The sequence below is a fragment of the Girardinichthys multiradiatus genome, chromosome 11 (genome assembly GCF_021462225.1).
Source record: "Girardinichthys multiradiatus isolate DD_20200921_A chromosome 11, DD_fGirMul_XY1, whole genome shotgun sequence".
Taxonomy (NCBI): domain Eukaryota; kingdom Metazoa; phylum Chordata; class Actinopteri; order Cyprinodontiformes; family Goodeidae; genus Girardinichthys; species Girardinichthys multiradiatus.
In genome coordinates, this window is record NC_061804.1 from 19293153 (window position 1) to 19306323 (window position 13171).

A 13171-nucleotide genomic window follows, 5' to 3' on the forward strand; every position below is an offset into this window, starting at 1 on the left:
TTTAAGAAATCTCAAAACTGTTTTATATTCCCCCTTGGTCCAGAAATTTCTTCCATCACCAGATCCTCCTATCTTTCAAATTCATCATTGAACAAACTTGACTTTTTTGTGAACATTTTAAATAGTGCATAACTTTTTTTTTAATCAGTTATCTTGAAAAGGGGAACAATTACAAAATTGTATATGCCCTTCCTGGTATTTTGTCCAGTACCAGACTCCAGCTCCATTTCTTATGGAAATCATTCCAAGGTCAGCTGTAACACGTTGGACAAGTGAAGAACACTATGACTGCAAATCAAAATATCATTGGCTGATAAAAATTAGGGGTGCACCGATAGATCGGCCCCGATTTCCAAAATTTTGGTAGATTGTGATCGGCCGAGGTGAAACCGATGTTACCCACCGATCTTATCCACCAATCATATCTACTTGTATAATCCGTTGTGCAAGTTTTGTTTCTATTTAAAATGTGAATTATGAAAAACTAAAGGAACTGTAAAGGTTTATCCATTTATATTTGAGAGCACTAGCTCATGTGCACAAGTTCTGTTGTTTCACGGGTGTTATTCAACGTTTTTCAATAAAATAACATTGGAACATAGAAGGCCTATTGTGGCCCTATAACACCTGACAGTGTCAGTTATAAAAAAAAATCGGTATCAGCCAAAATTGGAATCAGCAGGTCAGGCTCTTTAAAGATCCGTAATTGGTGATCGGCCAGGAAACTGCAATCGGTTCACCCCTAATAAAAATATCTATTAGAATTTGACAAGAAAGCAGAATAACGTCCGAAAAGACAAATTCTCCCAGGTGACCACAAACAGAGATTTCTGAGTGGCAAATTATTTTCCTAATACAAAATGACTGGAACATGCAGCATTCAACCAGATAATTTACCATTGAGCGCTTCATGTTTGCAGTATAACAAAATATTTTGGCATTGTCATGCTCCCAACTATGTGGGAGTGGTTTGGAGATTGCCCCTTCCTGTTGACTGTGCACCAGTGCACAAAGCAAGTTCCATAAAAACATGAATGAGTGAGTTGGGTTTGGAAGCCTCCACACCATCCTGACCTCAAGTTGATGAAACACTTTTGAGGTGGGTTAGTGTGAAAGATGCAAGCCAGGCCTTATTCCCCAACATCATTGTCTGACCTCATTAATGCGCTTCTGGTTATTAATTATCAGAAACACTCCTAAACATTGTGGAATGTCTCTCCAGAAAAATTGAAGCCGTTAAAGATGCAAAAGCCTGGGCTGAGATTATATTAAACACTAAAGAATAAGAATAAGATGTCATTCAACTTTGTGTTTGAGTGAAGGCAAATGAGGAATACTTTTGGCATCATCGATTACATCAAAACGTCTGAGTGCTAAGCTGTAATGTTTTGTTTAAAACCTCAAAAATAAAAAGACCTTTTCTTCAAATGTGTCTGTGAACACTTCAGCGTGTTTTCAGAAGATTAAATCATGCTCATTGTCTTGTTGGTAGGACTTTATAAAGCCCCTCCTCCTCCTCTTCCTTCTTGGTGGCACTAATAACCCCTCATAGCTCAGTGCTTTGTTGGGAGCGCAGTGCCGCACTGCACGTAACAGCAGAAGGTGAAGAGTAGGTTATTTCCAAGCAGCCTGGTTCTGCAGGATTCATTCATGCTTTGTAGAAGGCGTACAGGGAAACAGCTGGAAGAACATCCGAACAGCAGGAGAAGGTGGTTTTGCGCTCTGATCGGGCTTTTGTTCTCCGCATTTTTGCTGCATCGAGGACAGAGACACCGGTCCTGGACTGTGCGAAGACCCACGAGAAACGCTTTGGACTGGATACCGCTTTAGTATCACGGTAGGCCACAGACAGAGCTTCAGATTAAAACGATATTACGGCTGAAAACCCGTGCAGAAAACAACTGAAATGACATCAAACATGAGAGGATGCTTGGATGAGTGAGCTGCTAGCGAGCCATAAAATGGCTAATAAATATACAAAATGTTATCAGTGCACACTCATGTAATAACAGTGCAAGTGATGTAACTGGCGTCCAACTGCTAACATCTGCCCAGGTTGCGTGAAGGTTGAGCCATGGACGCCGGGAGGCTGGAGCAGCAGGTGGCCAGCGTAGAGAGGGGGATCTGCTTCCTGAAGCAGGATCACCTGACCATGCTGACCGGCCTGCAGCTGGAGATCACACACCTGAAGAGGCGCTGTCAGGGTCAGTCCCAGCAGTTGATCTGCCCCCTGTGGCAGTTTTTGATATGTGCAATATGGGCAGTTGCCCAGAGCAGCATTAGAGAGTGAGGGTGGGCGTACACGTTTCACATTCAAATTGGAAGTTATCATAACTGAAAGTTTACACCTTGAAGAAGTATTTTATTGCTTTAATGCATGTACAGTTAAAAGGGAGTTGGTGACTTCTGTGAGTTGAGAAAGGACCCTCTGTCTGATGCTGATAGTATGGATATAAGGGTGACATTGATCATGTGGGCTGAGGTGGAAATTATTTTGTGACATCCTCTTTTTCTTTGGTTAGAGTGCCTGAGCACCACCTGCACTCAACTGGGAAGCTGAAAGAACCTACGTCCATGACCATTTGTGTAGATGTTTGTATCATGGAAGCCGAGGCGAAGGGGAGAAAATAGTAGTGAGGGGGGGGGGGGTGTAGAGGGTAGGGTTTGCACAGGGCCCCATTCATCCAATAACTGCCTCTGCCTGCCTGTTCGTAGTCTGCAATCTCTCCTAATCTGCCTACTCTGCCTTTTCCTTTGTGCAGAACTGAGCTATGAGCTGGACTCCAAGTTTCCAGACAGAAACACAGCAGGTAAGACATTAGATTTAGTTAGAAAGAGTAAGATGTCCTTTATAAACTTCTATGTATTCCGATTTTATGTAACACAAAATTTTGAAATAGAAGAAACAGTATGCATGGTTTAAACCTGTTTTTGCAACTAAAAATGTTTTAAAAGTAATGTGCATTTATATTCAGTCCCCTTACTCTGTTACCCCTCAATAAATCCAGTGCAACTGCCTTCAGAAATCACCTTATTAGTAAAGAGTGTCAACCTCTATGCAGATTAATCTCAGTGTAAATACAGCTGTTCTGAGATGTGCTCCTTAGTCATGAAGACTAAGGAGCACAAGAGACAACAGTCAGGTGTCATACCTGCTTGTGTTTTGAGTTCATGAATTTGTGTTCTGTTATTTTACCTGGTCTAGCCCTTTGTTTTGTCTCCCTACACCCCAAGCCCACACCTGTTCTGTGTTTTCCCCTGATTGTCTGGTCATATGTGTCATTGGTTCCCCTGCTGTTCAGTTTTGTATTTAAGCCCGTTTGTTTCCTTTGTTCCCCACTGGTTCCTTATGTGTTGTTTGTGTTTGTGTGCTCGCCTGGTACCCTGTCCATGTCCAGCCATGAACAATAAAGTATCGTCTTACCTGCAAACTTCGAGCTTCAGGAGTTTTTCCCCGCATATTGGTCCAACAAAAAAACACATTATGACATCAGGAGGCTCATGGTAGCTCTGGAGGAGCTGAAAACATCCATGGCTCAGGTGGACGAAGGTGTCAACAAGATACACAACAAATCTGGCCTTTATGGAACAGTAGGAAGAAGAAAGCCATTAATGAAAGATACATATATGATCATAGATGCTTTCCATCAAATCTGACTGAGTTTGGCTACACTATATTGCCAAACGTATCGGGTCACATTAACAAATCTGTATATTCTGGTGTTAAAATCACTTCCACAGCTGTATATAAAGTTTGGTGTGGAGAAACTTGACAGACCTGCACAAAGTAATGACCTCAACCATCTTGAACATCTTTGGGATGGATTAGAGCGGAGGCTGTAATTCTGGTTTTCTCATCTAACTATGACCAAACTCCTAAACCTTGCTGAAGATGTTTACAGAATAGTTAAAGTTGCTGTTGCTGGCAACAGTGGGTCCAACAACAAGTTGGACTGTATAGATTAAAATAGGATGGCATCGAAGTTCATGTACATGTAAAAGTAGAATAATTAAAAAGTAAAAGTAGTAATATTGGTAAAATAGTATATTTGCAGAGTTGATAGAGCAGAAATAGGCAGGAAGAGACATACTCCAAAATAAATTGACCCAGTGGAGTCCGATGAAAACTAACATTACATTTTTCATATTTGGGGGATAAAAAAAATTGAAAACAGTAATTTCCTTCTACTTCGTAATAATGCAACACTTTATGGTTTATGGTTGTAATGTGACAAAATATTTAAGGAGTATGCATTATTTGCACATTACTGTTTTTATGGATGCTCCATGTGTTGCTGCTGCTGTAAACTATATATGTGGTCTCTTGCTTCCCTCAGAGGAAGAAGCAGAGCTGGCAGCCCGTTGTGAAGCTGCAGAGCGCCTCCTGGAGCGTCAGCAGTGTATGATGGTAACTGCGCGTGGGGAGCTGAGAGCCGGCCGGGCACGAGCGATGGCGCTTGGGAGGAGCCTTAGGGAAGAGGAACGGCGTTTCCTGGAGGAGTTGAAGCGTCGCAGTCACAAGATCACACTGCTGAACAGAGAACTTCAACGGCAAAATGTCATGACGACAACCCTACACCATGAGCTGTATAGTGCAAGATTAAAACTTTTCCAGCAGCGGCAGAGGGCGGGTTCTGCTGCAAAAAGAAAGCAAGAAGACGCCAGAGAGGAGGAAGAGGAGGAGGAGGGAGGCTCAGTCTGGCCCCTGTCTCCACATTCAGGTGCCACCTCTGTCCAACCAGAGTTGAGACACAGGAGGAACATCAGTGTGAGGGAGGACAGGGTAAGAGCCTGCATCCCACAGGAGAGAGTGACATCACCACAGAGTCCACACCCAATGCCAGACCCCGCCCTCTTCTTGGTGCCGCTCAGGTACCGCCTCCTCCGTTGGAGCCAGCCAATGAGACTCCAGGATGGAGAGGAGGGGGAGGACGAGTGGGAGGACATAGAGGACAGCAGGGTGCACAGTAGGGTGGACATGGGTGCAGGCGAAGGGGAAACGGCTTTGTGACTCAGCGTCTATCTGCAGCGTTTAACTGCATGGAGGGCTCAGATGAGACACATACAAGGCTGCGATTGTTTGTAGAAATCTGGAAATTAACATTTTTAAATTTAGCTTCACAAGAAATGGTTAATCTAAACTAGACGTAGATATATTTATAGATTAAGGGTGTGAAATATTCTCGAAAAGTTTAAAGGAATGCTTTTCAGTTTACCACGTTTGCTTATAATTAGCAGCGTTGCCTCTGGGTCAGTACTCACTTTCACCAGCTGAACCAGCTATATGTTTTTGCAGTTAAGATGGTCACTTGGTAAAGGAATTTTTGTATTACCTGCACTTTATGAAATTCATACAATTTGCCTAGTTATGGCAACCATAACTTCTGTTGTCATGTTGTCTGTTTTCACTAGAGAAAGATGTTTCTAAAAAGGACCTTTTAAGACATCAGGAAGATGTAAGAGTGATTTCTCTACTCCTCGAGATCTTAGGGAGCCCTGGGAATGTAACAAAGAGATTGCATATTAAAAACGGAAAGAATCCATTTAGTTAAGATTTTTCTTGGTGCCGACCACATTTCGAATAGTAACCTATAACAGCAATATCCCGAGGTGTTCTGATGTGCAGTTAGGAATAAAGTATTCCTAATTTTTCTGGTACCTTGGAATAGTATAAATGCCCACTTGAACTTTTCAAAATTGTGTCAAGTTGCAAAACATATTTTATTGGGATTTTATGTGATAGACCAACACTAAGTGGTGCATAATTGTGAAGCGGAGGGAAAATGATGTGTTGTTTACAAATTTCTACAAATAATAATGTAACAAGTTTCACATGCATCTGACTTCATCCCCCTTTACTCTGAGACCCCTTAACAAAATCCAGTGCAACCAGTCATCTTCAAAAGTCACCTAATTAGTAAATGGAGTGTGTAAAAATCCAGCTGTTCTGTGAAGGCCTCAAAGGTTTTTTAGAGAACATTGAGTAAAACATGAAGACTGAGGAGCACCACAAACAGGCTGGAGGGAAAGATGGAGAGAGGTTCAAAGCAGGGTTAGGTTATAAAACAGTGCCCCAAGGCTTAAGCATCTAGTGGAGCACTTTCAATCCATTCATCCACTGGAGGGATCACTTGTCCTTGTCGGGTCTCAAAGGGCTGGTTCCTATCTCCAGCAAGACACAGGGTACACCCTGGACAGGTCGCCAGTCCATCCTAGGGCAACAAAAAGACACAGGACAGAAAATCATGCATGCATACATTCATAAATTAGGGCAATTTACGGAGACCAATAAACCTAGCAGTCATAATTTTGGATTGTGGGAAGAGGAGAACATGCCCCCTGGTTGGGATTCAAACCCAGGACATTCTAGCTGCAAGGAAACAGTACTACCAACTGTGCAGCGACTGTTCACCATATCACCTGAAAAAAACAGAGTATGGCACAAAAGCAAATCAAAAAAACATGGACGTCCATCTAAGTGTAGGAGCATTATTACAGAGAAGCAGCCAAGAGTGTTTTTAATGTTTATTTAGGGGACACAAATGTACACGCTCTGGTCAGATGGGACCAAAAATCTGGCCTACATGAAAAAGCTATGTGTGGTGGAAAGCATCACACTGAACATATATCCTCACTATGAAACATGGTGACAGCATCATTCCATGGGGATGCTTTTCCTCTGCAGGGAGAGAAAAGCTGGGCAGATTTGACAGGAAGTTGGATGGAGCTAAATATAGGGCAGAATTGCAAAGAAACCTATTGAGGCTCCAACAAACTTAAGACCGGGGTGAAGCTTTCCCTTCCAGCAGGACAAAGACTTGAAACATTCAGCCAGAGCCACGTTATGGCTTAGATTGAAGCATGCGTCAATGGCCCAGTCAAAGTACAGACGAACTGAGAATTTGTGGGAAGAAAATTAATATCCACATTTGCTCTCCATCCAAACTGTCTGACCTTGAACTATTTGCAAAGAAGAATGGCACAAAAAATGAGTTGGTGCAAATCTGGTGGAAACATGTCGCAAAAGTCTTGCAGCTGTAATTCCAGCAAAACAGGGTTCCACAAAGTGTTGACTCAGGGGGCAGCAGGGGTTTTTATTTTGGAGTCATTATAATGCATTATATTACACACAATAATTTCATTGATTTTGTACATGATTTTATGTTAAGATTTATGGAAGAGATTCCTTTTCAGCAGGATGTTGCAGCATTGAAGGTTTACTAAAGGGGAATGTAAGGAGAAGATCCCAAAAAAAAAACTTTTATTATTGTTAGTTGGAAAATTTGTGGTTAGGGGAATAAATTTCAAGAGCTGACATCGTCCATCCACAATTTGTCTTCTGCCTGTCTGAGATTGGGTCGGGGAGGTAACAGGTCCACGTGGGAAACCAGACATCCCTTTGCCCAGCAATGCTCTCCAGCTTCTTCTGGGGACTTTGTCTATGTGGAGGAGCAACAGCTGTACTTCCAGTTCCCCCAGGATGATGGAGCTCCTGACCCTATATTCAAGTGTGAGCCCAGTCGCCCTTTTCTTTTTGGCTCAACATCTTTCTTCACCATGAAACACCCGAGCAGCCCCCACAGTACTACAAATCCCCAATCCATCCAGGATGCTTGAAGCAGTCAAAGGAGTTTGGTTGTGTGGTCCACATGTGTTTTGTGGATGTGAAGAAGGCTTACGACAGTGCCCCCTGAGTCACTAGGTAGGGGTTAATGCAAACGTTTGCCAGGAGTGCCAGGATTGCTATTAAGCTCAGACCAATTATGCTGTCTGGTTGCATCACCGTAAACTGTTTGGACAAGAGGCAAAAGAAAGACTTTAACAAAGGGGAGCTCCAACCTCTTCATCTTTACCTCAACAAATTTTCACCCTACAGCCTCGCGTCCACATATATGAACATTACATTTTTGCTTGTCAGTCCATAATACCTTATTTAGTGTAACTGCAACCTGTTGTACACAGTTATGGGCTCTTGCACTGCCACCTGGTGGTGGTAGAGGAGAAACACACATTACGGACTCATTTTAAGAATATCAGAAAAGTCAGGTTGTAAGAAATGTAATAAAATCTAATGAATCTATTTCAATGTTATGTTGATTCTTGTTCTGTTATGCATAATAGTGTTGTATGTTTAGCATGGCATTCAAATTTACCAAACATTTCAAACAGCAAAGCTCCACTATGCTGCTCAACTTGAGGTACACAATATGGACAGTGGGAATTTTCCTTGGTAAAAGGTGAATAACGTTTCATTTTAAGATAATTTCCAGAGACTAACCATCTGTTAAAGGCACTGAAACGGATATTGCAGACATTTCTTAGAGATAACTTGGAGGCAGAGGACATCTGACAAGGATGACCCCTTGGAGAATCTGGATCAAACATCCTCCACAAAAGGAGCTAAGCAGCAGTAAGGGGAACAACAGGAATTAGGACCATCTACTGAGACCAGTCAAGGATAGTGAGCCAGTGATCAGGTATTGTTTGTTTTTTTTGTTCATATAAACATCACAGTAAATGTCCACCTTTGCCAAAGAATCAGATTCATAGTGTTGTGTTGCTGTTGCAAAGAACTAATTTAAAACTCCTGTCTGCAAGTTATTGTTTAGACTGAGCTTTGAGATTTTTCAAATTCCCATGATGTTGGACTCAGCAGGTTGAGTCTGATGGTTCAAAAGATGACCATGAAGACCTAAGTCCAGGACTAACCCTTTTAAGAACAACCCAAGCAAGTTACTTGTTTTTACATATTTAATTCTTTATCCAATACCCATATCAATACAACTGAGTGATTCCCATGTATAAGTACGTGTCAATGCTTTGCACAAAATGCTTTGATTTCATTCTGAACCCTTTTCTGCAGGTTGCAGAGAGCTCTGGAGGGTTGTTTTGTTTACCAAAAACCTAAACCAGAATTACCCAGAGGATGAAACTGGGATGAAAAAAGAAAGCTAACCCACTCTGGATATGTAAACCAAAATATTGATTAAAATGTAATGAAACTGACTGTATAATGCTCAAATTCTACAGCACTAGCTGGAACTGGGTATCCACTCAGTTGATGAGATGCATAAATTTGTTGGCATCAAATAAGATATCTAAAGTGCAAGTGTTTGTGGATATTTTGTGTTTTTTGTGCTAATTCCATTTTTCCATATCCATGTTCAGTTATATGTGCAACAATGACAATGAAGAATGTTGAAAACATGTTAGACAGGAAATAAAAGAGATTTGCACCTTGTTACACAACGGTGTATTGATTGTGTTTAGAGGAAACTCAGACCGAGCATCCATATACAGTAAGAGTGTCCGCATACAGTATATGAAACATTGCAGATTGTGCAGGTTTTCTCCCTTAAAGTATGTACAAGTTTAAATTTTGTATTATAGGTACTCTTCAATTCTGAGTGACAGAATCCAAATCATAAAAACAAAACTTAATATTTGGTACAGAAACCTTTGTTTGCACTTACAGATATCAGACGCTTCCTGTAGTTCTTGATAAGGTTTGCACACACTGCAGCAGGGATTTTGGACCATTCCTCCATACAGATCTTCACCAGATCCTTCAGGTTTTGGGGCTGTCGCTGGGCAATACGGACATTCAGCTGCACATTGCACCATGAGCACATTAAAGATGACTATAACATGTTTGTTTTTAAATGTCTCACTGTAGCATGTTGGGATTATGAATCTGAGAATATTTAATATTAATATTTTATTAAATAATATTTCTGTCTGTTAAGGGTTGTCCTGTGAATACCAGCCCCATTACGGCGATGGTAATAGGACAAAATAGAAAGGTGTGAGACGAGCTCTGACATTATTGAACAGCATAAACTCTGCACATACATGGAATGAATTCACACAATTTCTTAAAATACAAGAATTTATTAACAAAAATAAGTCAACTCAAAGTCAAACATATTTCAATCAACAAACTCTTTACTATGCTAAAACAATCCAACTAAACTACAAAACAGAATTAAAGAATAAAGAAGACTAATGGGCTATGTACAATATAAACAAGTTGTTTAAAGATGGTTGAAACCATGACTGAATAACTGATGCAACATTACCATGCAATGTTTATGTTTGAGAACCAAGGATTATCTTGAAGAACCTGGAAATGAAGTTAAGTTAGTTTTGGAACCAACTTAGGCAATAATCAGCAAACGTTTAGACAACCATTCACAATGCAAGATCAGATAAAATGTTATTTTAATAAAATAACATTTTAAAGAATGATCTGCTGAATAAAACCAACCTTGTGGATGACTAATTCTCAATGGTGTCTCATTAGCTGCCTTTATTTATTAAAATAATATTTTAAGAAATGTTATTAAGGGAAATGGTAAAACATTTAAGGACGTATTTTGGAAAAGAGCCAAATCTTTCTGGAAAAATCGGCTTAATGGTGTTTACTTAGTTATCAAATTTAGTAAAATTATGTTAGGGACACATTTACTGGATTGAAAACTAAACCTTTCAGGGTAAATATTATTTAGCAGCAAGCACATGTCCTTACCTGTTAGCAGTTAAGCTAACAAAGAAACTGCTAGCTTAGCACCAGAATCAAACATATACCTTTAAAATACCGTTAATAAAAGGGTTAAAATGCATAAGCGCGGACGGCGCAATCTTCTGTGTAAAATCACCCTTTAATAAAGTGTGTCTTAACTTTAAAAACACACAAAAAACACAAAACTGAACACGTGTGCTGCAGATAGCCTGATAGTACCAAGATAGCTGAGTTCAACACAAACAAAACCAAACTTCATAAAATGAAAAACGTTTAGATCATTTCTATCTAAATCTTTCTATATTATTCTGCCCAAACACTTAACCTCATGAACTGTGGTGAGGAACGTTGTCCAAGGCGGAGAAGTTTGAAGAAACGTCCAGTCTTTAAACGGTTAGCTACAGCTAACCTCCTTAGCTGTGGGGAGTGGCGGCTGTTCTGTCTGCCGGTCTGTGAACAAACGGTTAGCTTCTAGCTAACCTCCGTGGCTGTGGATGAAAGACAGCACGTTCTGTCCGCTAACCACCCTGCACGTTACAATTGCCACGGTGATGGGGAAAAATAATGTGGTAATGTAATTTTAATGTTTAGTTCACAACATCAGTTGGTCAGTCTATATTCCTTATTTTATTGGTACAACATGTATAATTCAACAACAAGTACCTAATAGATCAAACTACTGAATCAACAAGTGGTAGCAGAGAGTTTCTCCAACAGTTGTCTTGCTGTTGATGTTTTCAGAATGTTAATGCTGAGCTCTCTGGTGAGAAAACAGAGCTTCTTTTCTGCGGATGCCAAGAGATTTGTAAGGGGTTTGTTTTAGGTGATTGTGTTTTTCTCATTTCCAAAAATCTCCAATAAGGCTTCAGTTCTGAATAACTACCAACCACCAGAAAACGATAAAGAAGAAACTATGCGGGTCCTTCAACGCGGGTTGCTAGGTTACTAGCTTGGGAGCTCACGCTTGCTGATAGTACAATGACTTGGTGCACAGATGAGTGAGTAAAAGAAGATGGTTTCAATAAAACTACGTAAAGTGGACTATGAAAATCACACATTTAAAGATGAATGGACAGAAGCATACGGTCTCTGACAGAACAACAGTGAGCATACGAGTGTTCACTGTGAGTACAGTAGATTTTGGGAAAACACAAAAAGCCTTTCACTGACTGGGAAATTATCACAGCGTCAATGTTCAAAGTTGGTTTGGACCAAAATGCAAGCAAGCAATAGGGAGCCACATGGTGCAATTTAATCTTCTTTCTTTAATAATAATAAACGAAGGACTTACAGGAATTGTCAAACATCGACAAGGAACCAGAAGACAACAGGTGAGAATCATGAGGAACCAGCGAGGAGTAAAGCAAAGAACCAAACTAATATACAGGGAAGGAGCTGTGTGAACCAATGGGAATGAGAGGAGTAGGTAATCAGATAAATGCTTACAGGTGTGCTGGCTAGGTGAAGGACAGTGAGGTAATGGAGGTTGCTATGGTGACAAATGCTGGGGGACGCAGGGACACGGGGAACTAGACTTGACTGAAAACATAAACAAACTAGAAACCAGGAAGCAGGAGATTGAGTAGGGAAGAGACAACAAATACTGAACTAACCGGGGGGAACAGAGGAAGCGAAGACCAAAAATAAATAATAACTAAAACATAAACAATAAGTGGAAACTAAGCCTAGCAGGAACAAATTACCAAATACTGATAACTGAGGAACTGAACAGAAGGGACTAACAGAGAGAACTATACTAGAAATAAGGCTGGGGAGATGTACTAATATTAAGAAAACCAAACACTAAGTAAAAAACTAAAGGGGATCTAAGAACAAGGAAGGAACTAACAAACTAGTGGGGCGGAAGAGCAGAAGAACTAATAAACAAGAACGCAGCAAGTACCTAACCAACATTAAAACATGCACGGGAGTTCGTTCGTTCGTTCGTCGTCTTCCGCTTATCCAGGACCGGGTCGCGGGGGCAGCAGACTCAGCAGAGACGCCCAGACGTCCCTCTCTCCAGACACCTCCTCCAGTTCCTCCAGGGGGAGCCCAAGGCGTTCCCAGGCCAGCCGAGAGACATAGTCCCTCCAGCGTGTCCTGGGCCGTCCCCTGGGCCTCCTCCCGGTGGGACGTGCCTGGAACACCTCCCGAGGAAGGCGTCCAGGAGGCATCCGGTATAGATGCCCGAGCCACCTCAACTGGCTCCTCTCGATGTGGAGGAGCAGCGGCTCTACTCCGAGCCCCTCCCGGATGGCCGAGCTCCTCACCCTATCTCTAAGGGAGTGCCCGGCCACCCTACGGAGTGCCAGGTTAAAAAAAACTAACTAACCAAAGAAGGGAAATAAACAAAGACAACTGTAAAAATAATAAACCTGAGGAAGAACAGTTCCAAGGAATAAACAACTAAGTAAAATAATAATCAAAGAAACCTAATAACGAGGGGATAGTGAACTACTAACTAAGGGGCTACTGTGTAGACAATATTAAAACACCAGGACAACAAAACACAACTACTAAACCAAAGGAACAGAAACACTTAACAGAAAAAGTAAATAAACACAATTACCAAAATGGCAGATACTGACACACAGACTGCATGGAAGCTGTGGCAGAAACACTTTAAGATGGAAAAGAAGGACAACAACT

The 13171-nt window shown here is 41.2% G+C and overlaps 1 protein-coding gene across 1 annotated transcript; it reads left to right on the forward strand.

Moving 5' to 3' along the window:
- Positions 1 to 62: 62 nt before the first annotated feature.
- Positions 63 to 8086, forward strand: LOC124875854 (coiled-coil domain-containing protein 92-like). The gene is made up of 4 exons (XM_047378252.1): positions 63 to 1837; positions 2056 to 2204; positions 2763 to 2810; positions 4338 to 8086. Exons 2-4 carry the CDS (start codon positions 2075 to 2077, stop codon positions 5009 to 5011), a joined length of 852 nt encoding a protein of 283 aa, XP_047234208.1. The 5' UTR covers positions 63 to 1837; positions 2056 to 2074; the 3' UTR covers positions 5012 to 8086.
- Positions 8087 to 13171: the final 5085 nt, after the last annotated feature.

Coding starts and splice junctions, on each gene's coding strand:
- LOC124875854 (XM_047378252.1), top strand. CDS start 2,075: ATGGACGCCGGGAGGCTGGAGCAGCAGGTGGCCAGCGTAGAGAGGGGG. Junction 2,205..2,762: donor CCTGAAGAGGCGCTGTCAGG/GTCAGTCCCAGC, acceptor TCCTTTGTGCAG/AACTGAGCTATGAGCTGGAC. Junction 2,811..4,337: donor TCCAGACAGAAACACAGCAG/GTAAGACATTAG, acceptor TGCTTCCCTCAG/AGGAAGAAGCAGAGCTGGCA.